General features: G+C 43.1%; 1 protein-coding gene across 6 annotated transcripts in view; it reads left to right on the top strand.

Annotated features, from left to right (window-relative positions):
• Window positions 1-27264, top strand: part of PCMTD2 (protein-L-isoaspartate (D-aspartate) O-methyltransferase domain containing 2) — a 67288-nt gene that overhangs the window by 8099 nt on the left and 31925 nt on the right. For 2 of the 6 annotated variants that reach the window (XM_059892461.1, XM_005214563.5), the window contains exons 3-6: window positions 1539-1641; window positions 2457-2628; window positions 6328-6451; window positions 8557-11303. In XM_059892461.1, coding sequence (XP_059748444.1) covers window positions 1539-1641; window positions 2457-2628; window positions 6328-6451; window positions 8557-8936 — 779 coding nt within the window. In that variant the 3' untranslated portion in view covers window positions 8937-11303. 6 annotated transcript variants of the gene reach the window in all.

Below are 27264 nucleotides of genomic sequence, written 5' to 3'. Positions count from 1 at the left end.
GGGCCAGGTGAACAGTGGAAGCAGAGAAGTGTGTGCAGTGCACAGATGGCTGCATTTACCAGTATTTCTGTTGGATGTAGGGTTGAGTGTTACACTGTGGCTTTATATGTATGTTTTCTAAATAAAAGCCCTACATGCCGTGTTCATTTTCTCATGCAGATTTTTTAAAAATCAAGGTATAACTTATCCATAGTAACTTGACAAAGTTGCATGAAGCATGTATGAATGTAGTATGAAGTGTGAAGCTTGGTGACTTTTTACATCCTCCTCCATGTAAGCACCACCCAGAACAAGATGCAGAGTAGAATCTGTGCCCCAGAGATTCCCATGGCCACCCCTCCAATAGTAGGACCCCACCCCCTCCAGGGGGAAGTATACTCACCTCCATCACACAAATAAGTGTTGCCTGTTTTGACCTTCATACAAATGGATTCTTAAAACCCAGAGATTCAATGAAGCTGTTTCGTGTCAGTAGTTCTCACTGAGATTTAACCCAGAGGCATTTGTATGTGGAGGAAGCACTTTTATTATTAAGTGGGCTCCTAACTTTTCTCATAACTTTAGTTCCAGTTATTGATAAATTTCTTTCTTTTCTTTCATTCTTTCATTTATTTGGCTGTGCTGGGTGTTAGTTGCAGCATATGGGATCTAGTTTCCTGAATAGGGATGGAACCTGGCCCCTCGCATTGGGAGTGTGGAGTCTTAGCCCCTGGACCACCAGGGAAGTCCCTGATAAATTTATTTTGATTAAAAAATATTTCATTGTGACTTTGGAATTACAGTTTTATTTTGATGATGATTAAAACTATTTTGTGAGAATTAAATACCACATCTGAGTGTTTGCAGAGACCTTTGTTGGAAAAAAGACCCGTGTCCACTTTCTTTTGCAAAGACACGTTTCTTCTTTAATTCATTGTGTTGTTCAGTTGCTAAGTTGTGTCCGACTCTGTGGGATCCCGTGGACTGCAGCACGCCAGGCTTCCATGTCCTTCACTATCTCCCAGAGTTTGCTCAAACTCGTGTCCATTGAGTTGGTGATGCCATCGAACCATCTCATCCTCTGTTGTCCCCTTCTCCTCCAGCCTTCAGTCTTTCCCAGCATCAGGGTCTTTTCCAGTGAGTTGGCTCTTTGCATCAGGTGGCCACAGTATTAGAGTTTTAGCTTCAGCATCAGTCATTCTAGTGAATATTCAGGGTTGATTACCTTTAGGATTCACTGGTTTAGTGGCACTTGTAACTCTTGGTTTCAGACCTTGGCCATTTTACCTTTTCAGATGATTCTTTAAAAGTTTGAGGACAGGACGGTCAAGGCTCTAGGAAGCTGTGAGTTGGTAGTGCCATATAAGGAGTATTGATGATGTGGTGAGCAGAGGCTAGTGTGCATATTTAAAGAATGGATTGGGTGATTTTGGCCCAATAAATGTGAATTTCTGTAATTATACATGTCCAGTCAAATGTGTTGCAGTCAATGAAATAGAAATAAAGAGTAGGGGTTCTTGTCCTGTTTCTATATGTTTTCTTATTCTGAAACGTTTTAGGCCCTTTTGGAGTGAATCACGGGGTAGAACTCCATTCAGATGTGACAGAGTATGCGAAGCAGAAGCTGGACTTCTTCATCAGGACAAGCGACAGCTTTGACAAGTAAGACCAAAACTGTCCATGGGTCTGGGTGTCAGTTATAACTTAAACTTTGGATTAAGTGGAAAGAAATCAGTTCACTACTGTTCATGTTCTGGCAGTTGTGGTTAAAGTGTGGCAGGTGACTAAGTGATATGTGTGTGTATGTTCTAGTTATTTTAAAAATATTTTATGTTTTTAAGGACCTTAAGTTTTTTTTTTAATTATGACACCTAAATAAAGGTAATTTATCACCAGTGTAAGAGAAGGAAATAGAATGTTCATTTTTTTCTTAATGTTCATGTTTCCAATAGAGACAGCATTTTATCATGTACTTGTTTCTGAAATGGAATTGTTGCAATTGTCTTTAAATGTACCGCGCAACTAGCTCTTGCCATTTTAAAACAAGGCGTTTAAGTTCTTATTTTAGGGATTAAAATTTTTAGAAAAACCAAGTATATTTTTTTCTCTTTTTACTCTGTTAGTGGATCTTGAATAAGATATAAAAGCAAGATAGGATAGTAGAAGATAATGAAGATGAAAGATAATAAGATAATCATAACAGCAAAGATAGTGATATGCCTGGAGCTTGGGTGACTTAAGCTTGGATTGTGTTTATGATACTGAGTTTCATAATATTTTCTTTGGAATTTCTAGAGTTCTGTTTATTACTCACGTAGTTCTTTCAGAAGTCTGATATCCCGGCTTCTGACTCTTAATTTTATTATGTCGCTGTGGGATTGTACAGTGAAAACATAACCTATGTTTAATGTAGATTTACTATATAGACTTGTTATGACATGATATACTTAGTTGTGGAAAACATCTTTTGCTTTCAGGTTTGACTTCTGTGAACCATCCTTTGTTACTGGCAATTGCCTGGAGATTTCTCCAGATTGTTCTCAGTATGACCGGGTGTACTGCGGGGCAGGCGTGCAGAAGGAACATGAGGAGTACATGAAGAGCCTCCTCAAGGTCGGGGGCATCCTGGTCATGCCGCTGGAAGAGAAGGTCAGGTCCTCTTGTAACCGGTGGTTTTGTGCACTCAGCTGTTTGCTGAGGTCTGTTCCGGGGAGTTGACAGGCATTTTTTCTTGTAACTCTTGTTACAAATCCCTTCCTCTCGCAGATGAGTAAACAGGCTAGAGAGACTGCCGAGGTGGGGCGGGTCCAGTCGCCTAGGTTCTGATTTGATTTATTTTGGAAGAGAAAGGACACCTGAATACTTGCCAGCGGTTACAGAGTCCTTCCTTGTTTAAGATCTTGGCTGTTCTTTCTTTCTGATGCCAGCAGTGTGACTGGCCCTGATCCGTTGTTTTGTTAAGGGCCGTAGAATGATACCTCCTCGTTCTGTCATTTCTCTTCATTTAGTAGCCAAAATACACAGGGGGAGAGAAACACCCTCGTTAGTTGTTTGTTTACCCTGAGGTATACTTTATAAAAGGAAGTGCAGGATAAATCTGATTCTTATTAACCTTTGTCAGTTTTTCTCAATAATTGGTTTTCTGGCATCTGCCAAAGATAGTGACCAGTGAGGTTTTGCTTGATTTTTTTAGCAAAATGAATTCATGCAAAATTGTGACCCTTATCAGAGTTCAGACTGTCTCGCTTTGGCCATGGCTGCCTCTCCACATTGGCTCTTGGGCTCTGCAGCCTCAAGAATCTTTGATGGTTTTGTTAATTTCTGGTAAGAAGACGTTCCAGACTTTGTGTACTTTTTTTTTTTTTAACCACAAACTTGGAATTAACTCTTTCTGAAAATGAATAATCCCTGTTCGTTTTCAGTTTGGTGGGAATTGGTGTTTAGACACCACAGTTGGGATCTTGAAGGCGATCGTGGATCCGTGTTCGTTTTTCTGATGGACCACTAATGCTTGGGAGTCACCCGCCACCCACCGCCCCAGCACACACACTTTTTTTTTTTTTTTTTTGCTTTGATGTTTTGGAGAGAAAAGACACCATGAATTCATATCAATACTTCCAAATCAAGATCAGGACCAGGGTTTTTTTTCCTCACATTTTAGTGTTATATCAGTAGCACTTTTTTCTCAAACCAAAAGTCCTGATCCCCAACCACCCGGCTTACTGTTTATCTGTAATGTATGGTGTCATCAGCAGCAATCTTGATTTCTGAAACTAGAGCAGGATTTTTCTTGTTTTGTCAGGGAGTGGCTTGGGGACCCCACTGTATTGTCCTTATATTCCACTAGAGACGTTAAATTACTGTGTTTTAAGTTACTGGGAATTACACCTCTGTGTGAAGTTATGGCGCCAGCCCCAAAGAACTGCTCGTTTGTTTTCTTTTCTTTCAGTTTTGAGAGGTTGCCATTTTGGGGATCACAACTTTGTAAAATAGTTATATAAGATTCCAAAGTCTAAGCAAGCAATACTCAGAATTTTATTCTGTGTATGTCCCCTCTTCTCTGCTCCCTTCACCTGTAGGTGACTTGTTTTTTGTTTGTTTTGGTTTATCTTTCCTTAAAAAAGTAGAAGCTAAAAAAATTTTCAGTGAGGGTACACACTTTTACACTCCACCCACCCGTTCATACATATGAGAGCTGATAATTTTAAGTTTTATACATCATTTATTTTTTAAAAATGTGATGTTCCTTATAGCTAGAAAGTCTTTTTAATCTCTGTTTTGTTTATTAAAATTTTTGTTGGTGTATAAGAATGTGGCTGTTTCAGATAGAGATGTATAAGGCTGTGGCTGTTTCAGATGGGGTGTATAAGGCTGTGGCTGTTTTGGATAGGGGTGTGTAAGGCTGTTGCTATTTCGGATGGGGTGTATAAGGCTGTGGCTGTTTTGGATAGGGGTGTGTAAGGCTGTTGCTATTTCGGATGGGGTGTATAAGGCTGTGGCTGTTTTGGATAGGGGTGTGTAAGGCTGTTGGTATTTTGGATGGGGGTGTATAAGGCTGTGGCTGTTTAGAATAGGGGTGTGTAAGGCTGTGGCTGCTTCGGATAGGGGTGTATAAGGCTGTGGCTGCTTCGGATAGGGGTGTATAAGGCTGTGGCTGCTTCAGATGGGGTGTATAAGGCTGTGGCTGTTTCGAATAGGGGTGTATAAGGCTGTGGCTGTTTCGGATAGGCATTTGAATTCTTTCTAGCCTTTCACTGTTAGAAACAGTGCTGCTGTGAAGAGCCTGCACAGACATTACCTTGGTTTTGTCTGAATTTGTGACCTCCTGCAGGAGCGCCTGACCAGAGGCTGTTTAACCTTGGCCATTTCAGAGGCAGGTCGCCAGGAGCCGGTTCTTATTGCTGTTTTAGTAGTTTGCAGGATAGGGCCAGACGTCCCTGTGTTTGCTTTTCTCTCTCAGAGTATTGTTTTAAATACGTATTTACTTATACGGATGAGTTTAGAAGTCTGTGTTGTCTTGCAGAAATACATTGTGTTAACATCTAGATGAATGAGGGATTGAAGGCATCTTTTCAGTATTCATGCAGCTGAATACTTCAACGTGAAATAGGGATTTATAGTTTTGTTTACAGGTTTACACATAGTTTACTGATTATATTCAAATATTTCACGTCTATTATAACTAGACGTTCTCCTTTTAAAAATTTTTTGAAAAAAGATTTTGCTGGTATAAAGGAATGTGGTAAGTTGTTGATGTTTGTCTGGTATGTGGGTACTTAGTTCTTTTAGTTCTGAGATCCAGGACACAGAGTCTTAGTGTTTAGAGGATTTGCTAGCTTAGATATTTTTAGATGAGAGCGCAATCATCGTGGCTTGTCAAAGCTGACCAGAAATCCTACTGTGAGCTGTTCAGGCCCTTCAGAACCTGGCACAGTCATGGAGCACATGCGTGGCCGTGTTGTCCAGTCGCGTTCTCGTGGTGCTCCTTGTACTGTGGTTCACAGGAACCATCTGGCTGACCTACACTGCAGCATGTCAGCCAGACAGCCCTGTGTCCCATGGGGGCTGCATCCCTGGAAGCACTTAGACACATCGATGTGCCCCTCCGAGAGTGAGGCCAGGCACCCACATCCAGGGTGGCCCACTCACCTGTGAGGAAGCAGCGCTGATTTGTGATGGTAGCTGCTGTTCGGTGGGCGCAAGATGGTCTCTTCTTATACCGCCATGCCCACGAACAGCAGCCAGGACTCAGTCTAGTTGAAGGTTGCAGGTGGTTGTGTCTTGAATGACTTTTACTTTAGGATCACCCTGGTCTCCCTACGTTTCCCCTACAACAGTGACTTCTTTGGAGAGTCTGTAAGAAGCTTGTCTTATCAGAGTCCCCACATTCCTTCTCTCATTGTTTCCTTAACTTCTGTACTAGGAACTGGAGCACCTTTGCAAGAATATCGCTGAGTTAGGTGTCGTTCTGGTCACGTCACATCAGAGGCCTGTGTTGTCGGGTGTTTTCATCTTTAGTGTCTGTGATTTTTAGATTGTATATAGGAGTGATTATATTTAAATATAAACTGAAAGTGAAAGTGAAGTGAAGTCGCTCATTCGTGTCCGACTCTTTGCGACCCCGTAGCCTGTAGCCTACCAGGCTCCTCTGTCCATGGGATTTTCCAGGCAATAGTACTGGAGTGGGTTGCCATTTCCTTCTCCAAGGTGTCTTCCCAACCCAGGGCTCGAACCCGGGTCTCCTGCATTGTAGACAGACGCTTTACCGTCTGAGCCACCAGGGAAGTCCAGATATAAACTACCAGTAGTCAAATCTTTTGAATATTCTCATTTTAACCTCTGGGACAGCTGACTAAGATAACGCGCACTGGCCCTTCTGCTTGGGAAACCAAGAAGATTCTGGCTGTCTCCTTTGCTCCGCTGATCCAGCCCTGCCAGTCCGAGTCCGGGAAGTCGAGGCTCGTCCAGTTACGTGAGTGCAGAGATTCTTCCTTACCTTTTAAATCTTTTTACTCTTTCCAGAATTTGAGAGAAACAAAATTCATCAGGAACCTTTTAATATTAAAGACCATTTTTCCACTCACTGAAGCCTTAAAGTTTTACAAGTGGTTTTTTAAAAATCACTTGAAATCATTGAAAAATTATAATCGGTTTTTAGCTTATTTTGAGTTATTTTAGGTCATTTGTGCTTAACATTCAAGGGTGAGAAGACGCTCTCTAGAAAGAGAAGAAATAGAAGAGAAGCATGAGCTGAGGCAGGTGACTCAGCTGGAGGACCTGATGTGTGCAGTCAGGTTGTGGGAGGCACTGGCTGGGCAGGTGCTTAGACCTGAGTTCATCATGTAGGTTGTGGAGCCTGTCCCGTATTTTAAATAAAAGATGTGGCACCTCTGGACTCCCTGGTGGTCAGGGGAAGATGACTTTATTGAGTGCTTGCTTCCCTGAAAATGCCTTCAGAACAAGTAGGCAGATGTGACCTGCAGTGGGGAGGGCACTGCTGTCCAGAGCCTCTGCAGAGTTTTGGAAGGTGAGGGCTCAGTCTGGACCTGAGACCAGTGTCTTGGTCACGCTTGGACAGGATCATGATGGGGTGGAGGGCACCAGAGATGCAGCGTTTAAGGCCAGGGCTTCAAAGCAAATGTGGCCCAGTGAACAACTATGATGCTATTTAGGGTTCCTGAAGTGAACATTCCAGTTATTTGTAACTGTATCTCCTAGGCCAGAGGTTCCTAGACTAGTAGAGTCACGTTGATGAGGGTCAGCTTTTGGATGGATCAGATTGTGGGCAGGAGCCAGTCAGGAGACCCTTGGGATTTTCCAGGCAGGAGATAAAGACCAAAGCTAAGATGCTGGGCTTCAGAGTGTCAGGGACTCAAGAGGCATGCAGGGCCTTTCTGAGGAAGGATATGGGAGTCAGAGCTGGCTGGCATGTTGTGAAGGTGGGTGTGTGGGAGGCTCTGACCCCAGTCAGGCCTGGATTGGAACCCAGGGAGCCTCTGGCTGCTCTGTGTTACCTGAGGCCATGGGATGGATGTCAAACCAGTCATCAATAGGCATAAGCAGAGGGGAACCTCTTTAGGGAACATGCCAGGCTGGGTGGAAGAGGAAGAGGCAGCAGGAGAGGCTGGGGCCAGGGGGAAGAGGTGGCTTCCACCAGTGGCATGTTGGGGTGAGCTGGAGGCCAGAGCTGGCCATCGGGAGGTCTGAAAAGGCATCCTTGGGGGTCACAGCAGGAGGAACGCCGAGTGGCATTGGAGCAGGAGCTGTGGTGGGGTGTCTAGGAGCAGGTGAGTGCCAGGGCCCCTCCCGTGTGCTGACAAAGGAGCCTGGGGTCCCTGTGGGGCCGCGAGTGCAGAGCCAGTTCTGTGAGGGCCTCTGTGGTTTGGGTAAGAGACACTGCAGGCAACTGGAGCCCTCTCTATAGTGTGGGTTATTATTTTTTGGAGAAGTTAGGTTCAGGGGGTAGAAGTGAAGCTCATTTTCAGTTTAATGTATTTAAAACATAATCGCTAGTAATTCTTCTCCCCTCAGAAAAACCCTTATATTGCCATGTAATTTAATTACCAGATTTTATTTTTCCTTGATGTGCTTTGGGAATTTTGTTCCTAAAAATGTTTTGGAACTGCTTGTTCTCTACTTTAATAAAAAAGGAACAAATACTTAAATTTCTGAAATACTGTGAAAATACTAAAATAGATAAAAGAATGCTGGAGCCCGTGGTCTCTATTTCTGCTAGATGAGAGAATGCATCAGTGAACACAGCAAATAGAGAAATGAAGCCAGATGCCAAAGGACCAAACCCTATAACCCTGGTTCTGATTCTTCCACTGATTGATTATCCGAGCAGTGCTGCTTCCTTTTCTTATCTGATTTAAGGGCCAGTTTATTTGAAAATATGTTGTGAAAAATACCATATGAATGCAAATTAAAGCACAGATAACATTTGTCTCCAGCCGTCTCCTGGTCTTGTCATGTGTTTGTAAATATGCCAGTGAATGAAAATGAGGTTATAATTTTCTCAGCTGTCTAGACCTTGTGATCACGAAGGTGAGGCTGAGTCTTGTTCTTTGCACGCAGCACCACTGGCGGTTCGCAGCCTCCAGGACCTGGCACGCATCGCCATCCGGGGCACCATTAAGAAGGTCATTCACCAGGAAGCAGTGAACAAAAATGGAAATGGACTGAAGAACACTCCCAGGTTTAAACGAAGGAGAGTTCGCCGCCGCCGATTGGAAACGATTGTCTTTTTGGACAAAGAGGTCTTTGCCAGTCGGATCTCCAATCCCTCTGATGACAACAGCTCTGGAGACCTGGAGGAGGAGCGTCGGGAAGAAGAGGCGACCACCCCACCGGACGCCAAGCCTGAGCCCCCGGTGAACTTCCTGCGTGAGAAGGTCCTGAGCCTCCCTCTGCCAGACCCCCTGAAGTATTACCTGCTTTATTACAGAGAAAAGTAGGTCTGTGGTTCAGGGGAGGAGACCCAGTCTGCCTGGAGGGCCACCGGAGCAGGCGCACTGGGGACCGAGGGGCTCCTCTCTGCAGCTCGTCTGTCCTTGACTGTCCTCTAGAGCGCTCGTCCCTCAGTCTGACTTCCGTGAACACAGTGCACAAGTTAAGAATGTTTTCTCAGGAGGGCGAGAGTCCCCTGGAGGAGGCGCTGACTTCCCGCTCTCAGGGATCACTGAGGTCTGTGTGTGGAGGCTGCTGGGACACTGTTCCTTACACGAGAGACACTGCATCAAAAAGGAAAACTGAAGTTGAAATTAACCTGTGTTGCTTATAAAATGTGAGACAGAAAGCACAAGTTTTTAACTGTATAAAATCTTTTCTGAGTGGGACACGCCTGTGCCCAAGTTTGAATTTTATAGTATCAACCTTTTAATTATTGGCACTGAGTTTCACTAAATAAGTGAAATGGAGTGAAAGTTTCATTAAATCTTTCAGTTATCTGGAGTGGGGAGACACTGAAAAGCTTTCCCTTATTTTAAGTAAATTAATGAAATCTTATGTGAGTTGTCACTTGTAGTTTAGAAAAAGAAAAATTGTGATGGGGGGAGGAATGAAAGTATGAAATTGCCAGGTTTCTTTGTGGAATTGCAGAAGATTTCCAAGGAGTTTTTTGTGATACCTTTGTTACCTTTAAAAGAACCGGTGTTGCGTAATACCATCAAAGAAAGTCCTGAAGAAGGAAATCAGTGTCGTGTTAAGAAAGAAGCTGCATTGCTTGTGCCACAGTGACAGAGATGGTCATTGATTCAGCTTTGAGGTGACAGTTTCTGAGGCTCTGTCCTCAGAGCACATGGAAGGTACTGGCTACAGAAAGTAGATTGGGGATGATGTGGACAGCCGTGGATTTTTCTTCTGTTGGCTATTTTTCTGTAATCACATTATAGTACTGACTCATAGATTTTATCTTTTATAATTCTGGAGAAAAAAATTGGTTAGTTTTGTAATTTTTTTTTAAGAACAAACATAAGTGATCAGTAGCTCTGTCGAAGTAGAGTGGCTTCACTCAGCAGTGATACGTGCAGTCCGTCTTCTCCAGGCCTGTGTGTCGAGAGCTTCCTGTCTTATCACGTCCCGGGTCTTGAAGCAGAGGCCATCCTGTTAGTCAGGTGGCAGGATGTTTACAGGTGACACTGCTTCTTCCAAAACATTGGTTCTTGTCAGACTTGGCAATTTTATCCAAAGACTAGTATAAAATCTTAATAGTAAATCCAAAATCATAGTGCTGATGGAAGATTGATCATCCAGATTTTACGATTAATTTTATCCCTTAGCTTCTGAAATGTTGGAGTTCAATGCCTTTGTGGTTTCACTAGCTTCACTGAGTTCTATTTTTTTTTAAATTTATGCTTTAAAAAAAAAAATTGAATCATTTTATCATAGAATATTTTGTGCACGCATAGCTGGGGAAATGTGTACAGTGCCCTAAATTGGTAGTTAAGCTATTATAAAGAAGGCTTCTTCATTGCTGTGCTTACCTGCCTTTCACTGGAAGTCAAGCCTCATTCTTTCAGAGATAGAAGCATGAGTCATGTTTACTTGCTAAGGCTTCTGTTTGCAGATCTTGTTGACATTATTCTAATTGATTTGTAGAGACCTCTGCAGCACATGGACATTTTTGGACATAATGTTAAATAAGTGATATCTGAAATCTGGTGTTGTTAGGTGGCTTGACTGAATTTTTTTCTATCATTGTGTATGGATTTCCCTATTTTTTCAACCACATTTGCCTTCATGCTGGATTGTAAAAACTCTTTACAATGCATAAGACATTATTTTCCCCTATATATGTTAAACCCTTCCTAACATTTTGTATCTACATGTTGGTTTGTGACTTTTGCACCAGAATTTGGTTAAAAAATATATATAGGTAGATAGATACTGAGTATATGTGAAATAATTTGGTGTTGATCTATATTATAAACATAAAAGAGAGTCATCAGTGAGCTTCCCCATGTATCAGCACCTTTCTCTAGAGTTCAGTATGAGTGCTTTCTGTTTTCACAAACAGATGAATTATATATAGTCTGTGTTGTCTGCAAGCTTTGCATTGTAAACCATAGACATTGGCTGACTTTTATGTTTTGAGTAGTCTGTATTTTTATATGTGACTTTTGTCTTGAAAGTAGTAAAGCCATAGACATGTGCAAAACAAATAATAAATTTATATATATTAAGTATGTTGTATAGAAATCAGCTGTGTACTTAATATTTTTGCCAGTCTGGAGCTTTCAGGGGATTAATGCAAGAAATAGGAAACGAAGACTTTAATGAGCTGATATTCAAAAGATTCCAATAAAGGTCATTAAGACACTTTAGCCTTCTTGGAATTGCTTTTGTTTCCTGTGTGGAATTAAAATTCTTGGCTACTTTTTTTTTCAAAAAATCTTTTAAAGTAAGCTTTAAAAAGTTAGGATCATGTGTTTTCTTTCACTGTATTATTGCCGAATTCTGTACCATTTTAGCACTCTTGGGGGGGCCTGATTTGTAATTAAACACAGGAAGTCTGAATAGACAAAGTCAGACTATGTGAACATAGGTGTCTGTAGAGTGTCTGGTTAGTTTTTTGGTACGATTTTCCCATATCGTGAAAATATTAAATAAAAGATAATCGGACAATGGCAGCATATCTTATAGGGCCATAGGGGTGAGGGTGGGGTTTAGGTGTAGGGTTGGCTGGGGGTCAGGCCAGGGCCATGGTCCAGATTTAAGGTCGGGTCCGAGGGTTGTGGTCCAGTATGTTTCAGTTACCAGCATCTTCGTGGTTGAGAAAAGGACTTCCCCTCGCAGCCTTGTGGCCTGCCAAGAGAGACATTAATACTCTAAGCATTTGTGTATCCCCCTTCACACCAACCATCCAGCGCTCTGTGGCCCTGCAATCCTTTGGCCTCCCAGTTGTTACAGACTTTGGACACTCATTAAAGACTCAAAGTTATGGGAGCAACTGGGCCTCTCCAGGGGAGGTTCACACTGCAGTTTGCTGGTCTTAGGGAGCCACACGCACCCATGTGGGCTCTGAGAGCTGCCAATCCTGGATTCCATGAAATGGAGTAACCCTTGAGCCTCCCACGGCGTCACTGAGCAAGAATTTCCTTACCACTGTAGCATGTAGTCTCTGCTCTTTGTAAAGTAGGGAGGCGACTGGATAAATGAGCAATATTGTTCTTGGGGCCTGGGTGAGGAATGCAGCCGGGGGCAGGTGTGCCTCCTGTGCCCCCACCACCAGGGACATGAGTGAGGTCTGTGGCTTTTGCAAGTGAAGGGCTTCTTGCTGTTGTGGGAGGACCGCAAGGGCATTGGACAGGTGGTTGCAGCTCCTGACTCAAGTCAACCTTCCTTGGCCTTCATGTCCCTCGGCTGTGCCGTAGGCTGTCAGTGAATGGAACATGCTATTTTCCCCAAGCCAGTATCTGTCTCAAGCCAAAGCCCAGAACCTCAGCTTTCCTTTTGGAACTTTGTTATCATTGAATTGTTTAAGCAAGAGTAGGCTTGTGAGTGGTGATGTTAATTCAGATTATGTGATTTTTGATAATCAGGTTAGTGGTATTGTTGGCCAAAATCTTGGCCTTCTCTCCCCACTGAAGTTGAGACAGAGTTGGGAGGAAGTAGAAAGGAGGCTTTAATTCTCAGCTGGCAGAGAGGGCAACAGTAGGCTCGTGCCTCAAGAATGGTGGCACCTCATGAAGAATCTAGGCACTTATATAAGGCAGGGGCTCACAGTCAGGAGTTGGTGATGAGAAACAAAGGTGATGGGATCTCTATTTCTTTCTCTTGCAGTTTTTTCAAAGACAGTCATAAACTGGCTTCAGTAACCCAGTAGCTGAGTCTGGCAGTTCAGTGGCTCTGCAGCCTTCTTTCTGATACGTAACTACAAGGGGAAGGGTGTTGTAAGGGTGAACACCAGATAGGGGATGTATTTAGCATAGAGTCCAAGGAAAAAATGTGAATTGTAGCTCCTGCAGAGTTAGGGGGCAGAAAAGCAAACTCAGTTACACACATTCAGAGTTAGGAACTAGGAATGTTCAGGCCTGCTCACTGTTCTCTCTATCTTCTTTGTGCTCAGGAAAGGAAAGGAGAAAAACTCATTGCTCTTTTTTTGCTTTTCACTGATACTGCAGCAGTATGAGCATGATTGGGATAATAATTTTTAGCACTGGAGCAGATTAAGATTTTGTACGTAGTCAGTGCCATATGTATTTGATGCTGTAACTAAAGAGATAATCCAAGTGCTGTTTCACAGGCTGCTTTGTGGTAAAGAATCCACCTGCAATACAGGAGACATGGGTTTGATCCTTGAGTGGGGAAGATTCTCTGGAGAAGGAAATGGCAACCCACTCCAGTATTCTTGCCTGGGAAATCCCATGGACAGAGGAGTCTGGCAGGCCGCAGTCAACGGGGTTGTAAAAGAGTCACACGTGACTTAGTGACTAAAACAACTACAACAACAAATACCTCCTGCATACAAGTTGCTAACAAGTAAAGCTGAGTTACTCCCTGAAATGTCCAAAGCCATCACCTTAAATAATATCTTCAGCTAAAAACAGGAGAAAGGCATTGGGAGGTGAAGTCCGTTATGGCAGGTTATGCAAAACACAGTAAAGAAGGGTATGATTGTTTGCAGATTTAGGTTGGGACCTCTCCACTGATTAGTTACTTGAGTTTTAATTATCCTTGTATTTTTGATGCAAAGAACGATAGCCCTTAAATATGGAGATTTCTTTGTTGAAAATGTCCTTCATAAAAGGGCAGTTGCTACTTAGTTTTCTGAGATTTTTTTTTGTGAAGCTGACTTAAAAATCCTTACACCAGAGAGGCATATTTTGGGGTGACATATTCTGTTTGGGTTCCTCTCTGTAGCTCAGCTGGTAAAGAATCTGCCTACAATGCAAGAGACCCAGGTTTGATCCCTGGGTGTGGAAGATCCCCTGGAGAAGGGAATGGCAACCCACTCCAGTATTCTTGCCTGGATAATTGTATGAACAAAGGAAACTGGGGGCTACAGTCCATGGGATTGCAGAGTCGGACACAACTGAGTGACTAACACTTACATTCTACTTGCCTTGCTGCTGCTGCTAAGTCACTTCAGTCGTGTCCGACTCTGTGCGACCCCATAGATGGCAGCCCACCAGGCTTCCCCGTCCCTGGGATTCTCCAGGCAACAACACTGGAGTGGGTTGCCATTTCCTTCTCCAATGCTTGAAAGTGAAAAGTCAAAGTGAAGTCACTCAGTCGTGTCTGACTCCTGGCGACCCCATGGACTGCAGCCTACCAGGCTCCTCCATCCATGGGATTCTCCAGGCAAGAGTACTGGAGTGGGGTGCCATTGCCGTCTCTACTTGCCTTGACATACCCCAATTTGCTTATGCACTCATCTGTTGAAGAATATCCTGATTTCTTCAAGTTTTTAACTATTTTGAATAGTGCTGCTATGCATAAGTCCATCTTGTTTGCATTTGGGCATGGACTTTCAAAGCTGTTTTCTAAATACTGAAAGCACTATTGTTGATCTCCTGCAAGGAGATCAAACCAGTCAATCCTAAAGGAAATCAGTCCTGAATATTCATTGAAAGGGCTGATGCTGAAGCTGAAACTCCAATACTTTGGCCACCTGATGCGAAGAACTGACTCATTGGAAAAGACCCCGATGCTGGGAATGATTGAAGGTAGGAGGAGAAGGGGACGACAGAGGATGAGATGGTTGGATGACATCACGGACTTGATGGACATAAGTTTGGGCGAGCTCCCAGAGTTGGTGATGGACATGGAAGCCTGTGTGCTGCAGTCCACGGGGTTGCAATGAGTCAGACACGATTGAGCAACTGAACTGAACTGAACTTTTGTTGAATCCCAAAGTGAGGCTTGTTTAACTTTGGAGAAAACTGCCCAACTGTGTTACAAAGTGGCTGTGCATGTGTCCCACCAGCAGTGAGGGAGAGTTCCTGTTGTTCCTCACTTTGCACCAGTTGATACTGTCATATATATGGAGTTTAGCGGTCCAAATTGGTGTAGTGTGGTATCTCTTAATTTGTAATCCCAGGCAATGGCACCCCACTCTAGTACTCTTGCCTGGAAAATCCCATGGACGGAGGAGCCTGGTAGGCTGCAGTCCATGAGGTCGCTAAGAGTCGGAAACGACTGAGCAACTTCACTTTCACTTTTCACTTTCATGCATTGGAGAAGGAAATGGCAACCCATTCCAGTGTTCTTGCCTGGAGAATCCCAGGGACAGAGGAGCCTGGTAGGAGGCCGTCTATGGGGTCGCACAGAGTCGGACACGACTGAAGCGACTTAGCAGCAGCAGCAGCAGTGTTACGATATTTTAATCTAATTTTTATGTGATATTTACTATCTGTATATATCTTTTGGTCAGGAGTCTGTTCAGATCCTTACCCATTTTTTATGGGGTTGTTTATTATGTTTTTTATGGTCTTTGTCTATTTTAAGTCTAAATCCTTTATTAAATATGTGGTTTACAAATATTTTTCTCCCAGTTTGTGGCTTGTCTTTAGACTTTCAGAATAAGGTCTTTCAGAGTAGAATAATTTGATAGAGTCTGTAAGGCAAGTCCAAGGAGCCTGGGCAGAGCTGGGTCAGAGGACCCCTGCTCGAGACCAGAAGGGGGTGTCTGGATCTTTAGAGGGGGATTTGGGCAGTCGACTTTCCAATGTCCCTTTATGCCACAGCTGGGACACGGACCTGGAAGGGGCCTTGGCTTTAGGCATGAGCGGGCCCAGTGACCTTCTTTGCCAAATTTGAAGCAAGGCCCAGGTGGCTTCCTGTCTTTGTTGGTTGATGGAGGCTTGGAGCCATGTAGAGCAGTGGCTAAAAGGTGGTGTTTGGCCTGATTTCGTTTGGCCTTCTCTAGCTTTGCCTGTTCTTCCCTGTTGTTTAAAACCTTAAAGGCTAAATTTAAAAGGTCTTGTTGAAGGGTTTGAGGGCCTTCTTCTGCCTTTTTTAGTTGGATATCAGGGGACGACTGAGAGATAAAATGGGTGTTAAGGACAGTGGTACCCTCTGCTGAAGTGGGGTCTAATCTTGTATATTTTTGTAGGGCTTCCGTTAACCTGGCTAGAATTTGTGCCGGGTTTTTGTCTAGTCCTTGAGTTACTAGCTTATCAAGGATGCTGGCTTTATGTCCTGCCTTTTGAAGGCTCACAATGAGGCAAGCAACCATGTGATTACGGGCTGCCCACCCAGGTGTCTCTGCCTGATAATCCCAGTTGGGATCATCTCTGGGGACGTGTGTATCTCATCAGCATGTGCCTGAGAGGCTTACCATACTCTTTCCTTCTGGGAGAAGAGTGGAGGAAAGTATGATGTAAATGTCATGGCAGGTTAAGTCATAAGACTGGGTAAGATACCTGAATTCTTTTAGATAATTATCTGGCATCTGAGGAGAAGGAGCCAAGATGCTTTTTGATTTGAGATAGGTCAATGAGGGAGAATGGGGCATGAACCTGAACAAAACGCCTTCTGGTAAAGGGAGAAGAGCAGGGAAGAGTGGGGTCCTGCTGTGAAGTTTCCTGCTTTAAAGCTGGTATGGGGAGGGGACCTAGGGAGGTCAGGGTAGAAACTAGGGACCCTTGGGGTCGAGGGTGGGGCTGAGGTCTCAGAGTTTGCCTCCAGCACAGGCAGGGGAGGGGGCGTTGGGAGCTGCAGCTGCTGTGGCCTATGCTTGAAGAGGGAGGGAGAAGGGGGCATAAGGTGGAAGTTGTGGAACTGGATCTAGAGCAGCTGCAACGGGATTGGGAGCGATATGGGGAGCTCCCTTGAGAAGGGTGAGCTGTGGTCGGAAGGGTTGAAGGAAGAAGAAAAGTCTGAACAGGGATTGGGAGACATTGTATTAGGAGGATATGGCCCAGGGTGGGCTAAGAGTATTTGAGAGGTAGAACAGGATTCACAGAGGGAGGATTGAGAGTGAAGAGCAAAGAAAGCCTGAACATAAGGGATCTCTGACCACTTGCCTTTGCGGTGGCAGAAGTTATCGAGATCCCGTAGAGTATTATAATCGAGAGTTCCGTTTTCTGGCCATTGGGACCTATTATCAAGTCTGTATTATGGCCAGACAGTGTTAGAAGAGTAAATAAGTCTTTTTGGTCTTAACTCCCCTTGGAAGCCCAAGGCTCTTAGGTTTTGGAGAAGGCATCCTAGAGGAGTAGATTTTGAGGGCTGGGATTGAGAATTTCCCATTGCGGCTGAATAGGGTAGACAGGAGTGAGAGAGAGAGAGAGAGAGAGAGAGAGAGAGAGAGAGGATCCGAGAGAATGGGATTTCGCTCACCTTTGTAACCGATGGATGAAATGTGGGCCAGTGTGTGGATGTCAGTCCAGCAAGTCAAGTGGAGAGTCCTGTCCTGGGGCTCGTCTCAGTTTCTCGGCAAGATCCAAGGGAGGGGACCACCGGAGGTGGGCTTGTGAGACGAGCCCACCCAGCTGCGGTGGATCTTCCCTCCTGGCACCAGAATGTAAGCCGAGTGCGGAGAAAAAAGAGAGCGAGCCGGGCAGTCAGGCAAGAAAAGGAAATTTATTAGAGGGAAATGAGAGGGTGACTGGCCCTTGATTAGAACCCTTTCTGATTGGGTCTGTCTTATACCCTGCCAATGAAAAATTCTCTGAAGGGACAGTTAAATTTTAGCCTGTAGTTAGGTCCTGTGGTCACGCAGCCAGAGGTCTGGAATCTGGTGGTCTCCTAGCCTTGAGAAGGTAGGCACCATCAGGAAAACAGAATGTCGTTTGGGCAATTTGGTCAGTCTCAAGGGTCACTGTGATTTTATTCTTTGTTTGCAAGGTCAACATAATGAGCCATTTTAACCACGAGCCCCCATGTAGGCCCTGTCAAAGTCCACAGTATTTTTTTCTTCTGCATACTGGCCTTTTGTGTGTTAAAACTCAGAACTCATGATCTGCAGAGCAAAGCCAAGGTCATGTAGATTTTCTTCTGTGTTTCTGTGTAATTTTGATAGTTTTGCATTTTAAATGTCTGTTAGTAAATTTGAGTGAATTTGGTATAAGTTTTACAGTTTGCATTCACAGTCATTTCATTTCATATGGTTTCCAGTTAATTGTTCTGTAACTTTTGGAGAAATCATGAGATATTTGTCTCTTTCAGTTTGAATTTCTACCATTTGCTGTAGAACCACCCTCGGGGCAGGGCCTGACCTGTGAGGGAGGCCGTGTCTGCACTCTCCCATTGGCTGTCAGGGAAGGCAGAGCTCACCTCCCTGAACTGGGGTGGGAAAGCACGCTGTGCCCACGGGTGTAGCTCTGCCCTCAGCTGACGGGATCCCCATCTCCTCAGGACCTGCTGGGGCTTCGGCTTGTGGAACGCTGGGGTCTGAGTCCTTGCTGACAGCCTGGGCTTCAAGACAGCCCGGGGATGAGTCCACGCTGGTGGGAGCCTGCTCTCCTCAGGACCCACTGGGGATTCAGCCTTAGGAGCTTGTGGCGTCCAGTTCACATGGACAGGAGCTCGGTCTCCTCGGGACCTGCCAGGAGGTAGTGGAAGGAAAAGGTGAGGAAAAGTGGGGAGGAAAGTTCTGGTGTGTGACTGACTGCCGAGGGTGTCTGCCTTCAGAGGACCCAGGAGAGAAAGGGCTTGAGGTGGAAAACTGGCTTTTTGTCTGTGGTGTAGACGGAGCACCGTGTTCTTTGGTGTGTGGCACGGTTTATTGAGCAGACTGCCCTTTCCCTGGTGTGTGTTCTTGGCTCCTTTCCTGCGAGTTAACTGACCGCCCGCCTGTAGGGTTATTTTTGGTTTCTGTTCTGTTCCTGTGCTCTGTGTGCCCGTTTTTGGGCCAATTCCACACATTTTTTGGTGAATTAGCTACATCACATAGGGTGAAGTCTGGGAGGGAGATGCTTTCGGCCTGTTCTCTTTTCTCAGAGCGTTTTCTTTTCTCAGCCTGTTCTGTTTTATTCAGAGGCCTTGGTGTTTCCACACAAATGTTCAGGATGTTTGTTCTGATTCTGTGGAAAACGCCATTGAAATCTGACCAGGTTTGTTTTGCACTTGAATGTTGCTTTGGGTAGAATGGACACTGTAACCATGTTCTTTGTGTCCCTGAGCGCAGGATGGCTTTCCATTTATCTGTGTCTGTTCACTGTGCTTTCACAGCCTTAGTTAAATTTATACCTAGGTATTATTTGGGATTGCTGTCTTAATTTCTCTTTGTTGCTTTGCCCGTGCTTTCTCTAACTGCGGTGAGCCGGATTTGGGGGCCCTACTCTTTAGTTGAGGAGCGTGGGTTCTAGAGCGCAGGCCTTAGTAGTTGTGGCTCACGGGCTTAATTGGCCCCTGGTATGTGGAATCTTCCTGGATAAGGGATAGAACCCATGTCCCTGGATTGGCAGGTGGATTCTCAACCACTGAACAACCAGGGAAGTGCTTAATTTTTCTTTCTAATGACACATTATTGGTGTCTAGAAAGGCAACTGATTTTTGTACCTGGCAGTGTTACTGAATTCATTTATTCTAACAGTTTTTTGGTGGTTTGATGTGGAAAACCAGAATACAGATATCTCACTATTTCTACTACATCAAAGTCTTCCACAGCACCCAAGACATAGTGGCCCCTATTATAATCTTCCCGCCATGCCTCTTGATAACACGTGGACTCCTGTTAAGAGCAATCAGCACCACCACTTTGGCTGAACTGAATCTGGTTAAGGCTTGGCCTCTGTAATGAAGTTTAATGCCTTCTCTGCTGTTTTTTAAGCAGGGTTTTGACGTGGTTCTTTTGAAAAGTAGTTTACCTTCCAGTCATTTCAAGTGTATAAAACAGTGTAAGTAGCAGTACAAAGTACTCCCGTGTGCCAGGTCACATATAATACTCCAGCGTGTTTTACCCCATACTGGGATACCCTACCAGGGAAGCAGCACAGAAACCCCCAAAGAGGAAATCTCATGGTTCCACCTTTCAGTCCTATCCGCAGGCCCCTTTAGCCTTCACCCTTGCCCCAGCTATACGGAAGTCTTCCCATGCTGTTCAGTTTTCTTCTTCCGCAACTACTGGTGACACTTTCCCTCCTTTTCAAAACCTTTGTGGATTTAAAGCACACAGGATGATTGGGACCTGGGTGGCCTTTTGTGTATGACTTACTTAATGTCTTCAATATTCATCCATGTGGTAACCTGTATCATAACTGCTTCATTCATCTTTTCATTGCAGTTAGAAATGTATAACATTGAGCATTAAAACCATTTCAATGCACAGCCTATAGCATTAACTACCCTCACTTTGTTGTACACATGTTCTCACCACCATCTCCACAACTTATTCATTTGCCCATGAGAAACTATTCAGTTTCTCTACATTTTTGCCAACATTTTGTTATTTTTAGTTTTCTTGGTTGTGGGTCCTCTGGTATTGGAAGATAGGGTATTATGGTGTTAATTTGCATTTACATCATGGCTAATGATGTTTAACATCTTTTCACGTGTTTGTTGACCATTTGTATGTCTTATCTGGAGAAGACATACAAAAAGGACTATTCAAGTCCTTTTTCCATTTAAAAACTTGGGTTTGCAGGGGCTAGCAGCGCACCCAGGCCCAAGTTAGGTCTGCCAGGCAGCCCTCTTGGCCGCACTGGTCTCAGTGAGTCCAGCTTGGTGTGGTCTCTGTGCAGAGGAAGTTTGGGCACCGGGGCATCGCTGGCGGCTTTACAGGGGCACCACTTCCTCCTCCCTGGCCTTTGCAGGAGAGGGGACCCCAGGCTGCAGATGCCCTGGCACCGGAGAGCAAGGAATCTGCAGCTCCACATGGACGTGGTCTTAGTGTGGCAGGATTTGCTTGGCATTGCCTCCTGAGAAATATGCATGCAGGCCAAGAAGCAACAGTTAGAACTGGACATGGAACAACAGACTGGTTCCAACTTGAGAAAGGAATACGTCAAGGCTGTATATTGTCACCCTGCTTATTTAACTTATATGCAGAGTACATCATGTGAAATGCTGGGATGGATGAAGCACAAGCTGGAATCAAGATTGCCGGGAGAAATATCAATAACCTCAGATACTCAGATGACACCACCATTATGGCAGAAAGCAAAGAGAACTAAAGAGCTTCTTGATGAAAGTGAAAGAGGAGAGTGAAAAAGTTGGCTTAAAACTCAGCATTCAAAAATCTAAGATCATGGCATCTGGTTCCATCACTTTATGGCAAACAGATGGGGAAAATGAGAGACTTTATTTTGGGGGGCTCAAAAATCACTGCAGATGGTGACTGCAGTCATGAAATTAAAAGATGCTTGCTCCTTGGAAGAAAAATTATGGCCAGCCTAGACAGCATATTAAAAAGCAGAGACATTACTTTGCCAACAAAGGTCTGTCTAGTCAAAGCTGTGGTTTTTCCAGTAGTCATGTATGGATGTGAGAGTTGGACTATAAAATAGAAAACTGAGTGCTGGAGAATTGATGCTTTTGAACTGTGATGTTGGAGAAGACTCTTGAGAGTCCCTTGGACTGCAAGGAGATCCAACCAGTCAATCCTAAAGGAAATCAGTCCCGAATATTCATTGGAAGGACTGATGCTAAAGCTGAAGCTCCAATACTTTGGCCACCTGATGCGAAGAACTGACTGATTTGAAAAGACCTTAATGCTGGGAAAGATTGAAGGCAGGAGGAGAAGGGGATGATAGAGGATGAGATGGTTGGATGGCATCACCAACTCAACAGATGTGAGTTTGAGTAAACTCCGGAAGTTGGCGATGGACAGGGAGGCCTGATGTGCTGCAGTTCATGGGGTCACAAAGAGTCTGACATGACTGAGCCTACTGAACTGAACTGACTGAATTTGAAATGTACAGAAAACTCCTAATAATGGTAAAAAGTACATTTGCCACATCACCTAAAATACTCTATGTGTTTTATCCAAAATGGGTGCATTCTTCTGTGGAACCAGCACACAACCCTGAAATCAGGAAGTCACATGGTTTCCACCTTATAACGTAATCCACAGGCCTACTTCTACTTTCAGCAATTGTCCAAGTGTATGAATGTATCTTTTTTCCCATCCTCATCTAATTTTTGTTTGGAGTGTTACTGAAAATTTCAGTCATTTGGACAACCTTGTGGATTTAAAGCAGTCAAGGTGAATGTTCAATCTGGACGGCCTTTTCTGTATGGATTTTTTTCACTAAAGATACTTGTAATGTTTGTTCATGTTATAACATGTATCAGTGCTACATTCTTTTTTCCCCCATTGTGAAATAGATAACATGCCATTTACCATTTAACTCATTGTAAGCGTACAGTGTCGTAGTGTGAACTACCTTCATTTGTGCAGACCAGTTTAGTAACGTGTGTCCCTTGTGTGTGCTTTGGAGAAATCCAGGAAATTGAGTCAGTCTTGAAATGGCCCAAGATATCACCTTAGACACCATCTTCATCTAAAAACAAAACAGGGACTTTCCTGGTGGTCCAGTGGCTGAGACTCTGCCCTCCCAAAGAAGGGGGCCCAGGTTCAGTCTGTGATCAGGAAACATGCCACAGCCAAGAGTTGGCATGCCGCAGCTAAGTATCTGGCTTGCCTCAAGGAAGGTCAACTTGGTGCAGCCACATAAACAAAAAAATAGATATTAAAAAAATAAAAACAAGAAAGGAAGGGTGTGGTGGTTATGCAGATTTATATCTTAGCCTCTCCTATCAATAGTCTTGAGAGACTCTCCCTTCCATCTGGTATAGAGACTTCCTTTGAAGTGGAGATTACTCTTGTAAATGTGACTCACTGAAGAGCCATCTTGACTTGGGTTTCAAAGGTGATCATGTGTCCTCTTAAAAAAAGCTTAGCTCCAAATAATTCTCATGCTGAAAAGGTGTATTTTGGGGTAGCATTTGCTCCCCCTCACTTTGGATGTATCCGTTTGCTTACACAGTCATCTATGGAAGAAATCCTGATATTTGAACTGCTACTGCTACTGCTAAGTCACTTCAGTCGTGTCCGACTCTGTGTGACCCCATAGATGGCAGCCCACCAGGCTCCCCCGTCCCTGGGATTCTCCAGGCAAGACACTGGAGTGGGTTGCCATTTCCTTCTCCAATGCATGAAAGTGAAAAGTGAAAGTGAAGTCGCTCAGTCGTGTCCAACCCTCAGCGACCCCATGGACTGCAGCCCACCAGGCTCCTCCGTCCATGGGGTTTTCCAGGCAAGAGTACTGGAGTGGGAAAGCTTGTAGCTATTACAAGTAGAGCTGCTGTGCATGATTGCATGATAGTTTTTGTTTGGACACTTTTTCAAAGCCGTTTTCTAAATACTAGACATGCAGTGTTCAATCCTCAGGTGAACCTTGTTTAGCTTTGGGGAAAAACAGCTAAGTTGCTCCGTGGCGTGTAGGATATTCCCAGATAAGGGGTTGAGCTTGAGTCCCTTGGGTTCTCAGGTGGATACTTTACCACCGAGCCACCAAGGAAGCCCCTGGGTTTTTTTCTTTTTTTTCTTTTTCTGAGTTTACTGGTTCTAATAGGTGTGCAGTGGTATTTCACTGTAGCTTTAATTTGTAATTTCCTAATGAAATATGATTTTTTAGTATTTTTGGTATGTTTATTTGCTATCTGTATGTTTTCTTTGGCCGGGTGTTCACATTTATACATCTTTAATGAGGTTGTTTGTTCCAGATTTTTTGGTATCGTTTGAGTACAAGCATTTATCAGATACGTATTTTGTAAATGTATTTCTCTGTGGTTTGTGTTTAGGTTTTCTGAATAAGGTCTTTTATGAGTTTAAATTTTTAATTTTTTAAAGGTCATGTTATAAATTTTATATCCTTTTTTGGATAAACTTTAGTTTTTTTGTTAAAATTCATAAGCAAAACAGGTACTGTAGATACAGCTTCGCATTTTGTCTGTTGAGAAGTTTGAGTGAATTTGGTGTAAGTTATAAAATTTCTTTCTACTTTCATTTGATTGCATATGGTTTCCAGTTATTTATGTAACAGGTTTTGGAGATGTCATGGGAAGTCAGTTTCCCCAAGTGAAACTGTCCATGAAACATCAGCTCTTCAACCCCTGTTCTGTCTTTGAATTTGACTTGCTTTGAGTTGATTTCACTATCTCATACTAGCAGAATCACAGAATGTTTGTCCTTTTTTGGTCTGGTTTGTTTCACTTAATATAATGACTATAAGGTTCATCCACATTGTCAAAATTACCTACTTTTAAAGGCTGAATCATATCCCACTGTGTGTATACCACAGTTTGTTTATGAAATTGTCCATGGACACTTGGATTCCTTTTCTTTGTTGGCCAGTGTGAATAATGCTGTTGTGAATATGAGTGTAGAAATATATTTTTTTCAGCATGTTTTCTTAAATCTTTTGGGTACATATCCTGAATTGAAATTGACATATTTTATGTATTCCATTTATTAGTTTTTGAGGAATTTCTTTAATGTCTTGCACAGTGGCCACACCATTTCACTGTATTTTTTGTATGGTAGAATATTGCTGAAGCTTTTGCATGGACCCTATTTTGCATATTAATTCATCCACGGATGGATAGTTGAATGGGTTTTACCTTTGGGCTGTTGTGAATAATGTTGCTATGAATGTTTGTGTACAGGTTGTTGTTTGAACATCTGTTTTTAGTTCATTGATGCATATATCCAAGAATGGAGTTGGTGAAGTAAACAGTAAGTATATTTTTATCTTTCTGAGAAAATGCCAAACTATTGTACATATGATCTGTACTGTTTTCCATATCCACAAGCAAAGTGTAAGGTTTCCAGTTTCCTACCTTGCTGTTAACATTTTGATCTTGATTATAATCATTTAGTGAATGTGAACAAATATTGCATTGTGATTTTAATCTGTATTTCCATTATTACAGAAAGGAAATATACCTAAGACAATTTTTAACTCAAACCTCAGCATCCTGCTTAGTAGCAATAGCTGTTGCCTTACCAAAACTACTAACAGTTACACTATATATTAAAAAAAATTAATCCCCAAAATCACTCATCAGAATTCATTAGGATAACACAACCAATTCTAACATGTTAATAAATCCAAGCCCACTACAAATTTATGAAGATTTTGAAGAAAAACCTTATAAAACTAACAACAGAATACAATGAATGTCATCAGTATTCTTACATGGAATGGAAACATGGCAATGAAGTGAAAAATCATCATTGTGTTTTGACTGTAAGAACAGTAATGACCAACGTTTGAAAATTCGAGGTGTTGATCACAATTGTTAATAGTGCATTTATTGATTTACCATCCACATCAAATGTCTCATTTGATTGAAATTCCCATTGTTTGCTTCATATTTGTTTACTTTTGCAAATGAAATCACAACAGATTTATTCTGGCAATTCATTATACATGAAGTACAAGTCATATGTACCAATATGTAAGCAATCTATGGATTATTTGTTGGTTACATGAAATGGAGGCTCCATGTTCTTTATTTATTTCATGTAGCAAGAAGCCTGCAGTGAGAATTTTACACCTTTTTAGAATTATGAACATTAGAATCAGCTTATTGTTTATTTAATAGCCATAGCATTTATACATTAACCTGTTACTATGAGGCTGAATGTCCTTTTGAGGAGAAACAGTTATGCCAAACTTTGTTTTAGCCATTCCTCCCATTGGCACTAAGTTAGTCGAAAGAATCAAGAGGATTCTCATCTGCATTTGATTATTTGCCATCTGTTTTTTCTTCCCATTTTTTAAATTGAAATTTTATCAGCCGATTACCTACTAATCTTGTCATGAAACAGGGTCTGGTAATCCAACAGGGATCCCATCCAGCTATAGCAAAATCTCATTTCATCCAAACTGCAAAGTTAAGCATCCCTTGGTTGCTTTGTTCTTATTAATAGTCTGGTTCCAAATCAGGAAAGGAATACATCAAGACTGTATATTGTCACCCCGCTTATTTAAGTTATATGCAGAGTACATCATGAGAAATGCTAGGCTGGATGAAGCACAAGCTGGAATCAAGATTGCCAGGAGAAATATCAATAACCTCAGATATGCAGATGACACCACCCTTATGGCAGAAAGCGAAGAACTAAAGAGCCTCTTGATGAAAGTGAAAGAGGAGAGTGAAAAAGCTGGCTTAAAGCTCAACATTCAGAAAACGAAGATCATGGCATGTGGTCCCAACACTTCATGGCAAATAGATGGGGAAACAATGGAAACAGTGACAGACTTTATTTTGGGAGGCTCCAAAATCACTGTAGATGGTGACTGCAGTCATGAAATTAAAAGATGCTTGCTCCTTGGAAGAAAAGTTATGGCCAACCTAGACAACATATTAAAAAGCAGAGACATTACTTTGCCGACAAAGGTCCAGCTAGTCAAAGCTATGGTTTTTCCAGTAGTCATGTATGGATGTGAGAGTTGGACTATAAAGAAAGCTGAGTGCTGAAGAATTGATGCTTTTGAACTGTGGTGTTGGAGAAGACTCTTGAGAGTTTCTTGGACTACAAGGAGATCCAACCAGTCAATCCTAAAGGAAATCAGTCCTGAATATTCATTGGAAGGACTGATGCTGAAGCTCCAATACTTTGGCCACCTAATGCGAAGAACTGACTCACTGGAAAAGACCCTGATGCTGGGAAAGATTGAAGGCATTCCCAATGCCTTCATTCTCCTCCTGAAGGCAGGAGGAGAAGGTGATGACAGAGGATGAGATGGTTGGATGGCATCACCAACTTGATGGACATTAGTTTGAGCAGGCTCCAGGAGTTGGTGTTGGACAGGGAGGCCTGGCGTGCTGCAGTCCATGGGGTCACAAAGAGTCAGATGCGACTGAGTGACTGAACTGAACTAGGGTCCTGATGTATGCAATCCCTTGCCAATCAGTTTAAAAATCATCATGTCAGTGTGTCAATTTTTATGGCCCTCCCTTTGATCTCTCAGTTCTTGAATTTTCTTATGATATTGAGTTTCGATCCCCTGACCTTTTATCTGACTTCAGGCCATTGTCTGAGGACCAGAGCAGTTCTAAAGTTAGTGGACCACCTGGTATTTTTCACCTTAATCAGTTTCTGATTGTTCTGTCATGGGTTTGGGTGATTTATAGCCTTCAGGTCAAGGGGGCATGGAGGCATTCTCTTTGAATGTCAAGAAACTGGAACAGCCAGTATGGTTATAGATTACTGGAGTGAAATGCTCATATGAAAAATAAGTGAAGATTGGAATTAGATTTTTAGAAGAAGAAACCAAGGTCTTGCTTTCTTTTGACCCTACACTGACTACCTAATACTTTTCTACCTCACTAGGACCAAGATGGCAATCAATCTGACCTCCAGCAGACCCCAAGTCTCATAGT

This window comes from Bos taurus, chromosome 13 (genome assembly GCF_002263795.3).
Source record: "Bos taurus isolate L1 Dominette 01449 registration number 42190680 breed Hereford chromosome 13, ARS-UCD2.0, whole genome shotgun sequence".
Lineage (NCBI taxonomy): Eukaryota > Metazoa > Chordata > Mammalia > Artiodactyla > Bovidae > Bos > Bos taurus.
This window is presented reverse-complemented; position numbering and strand designations above follow the sequence as displayed.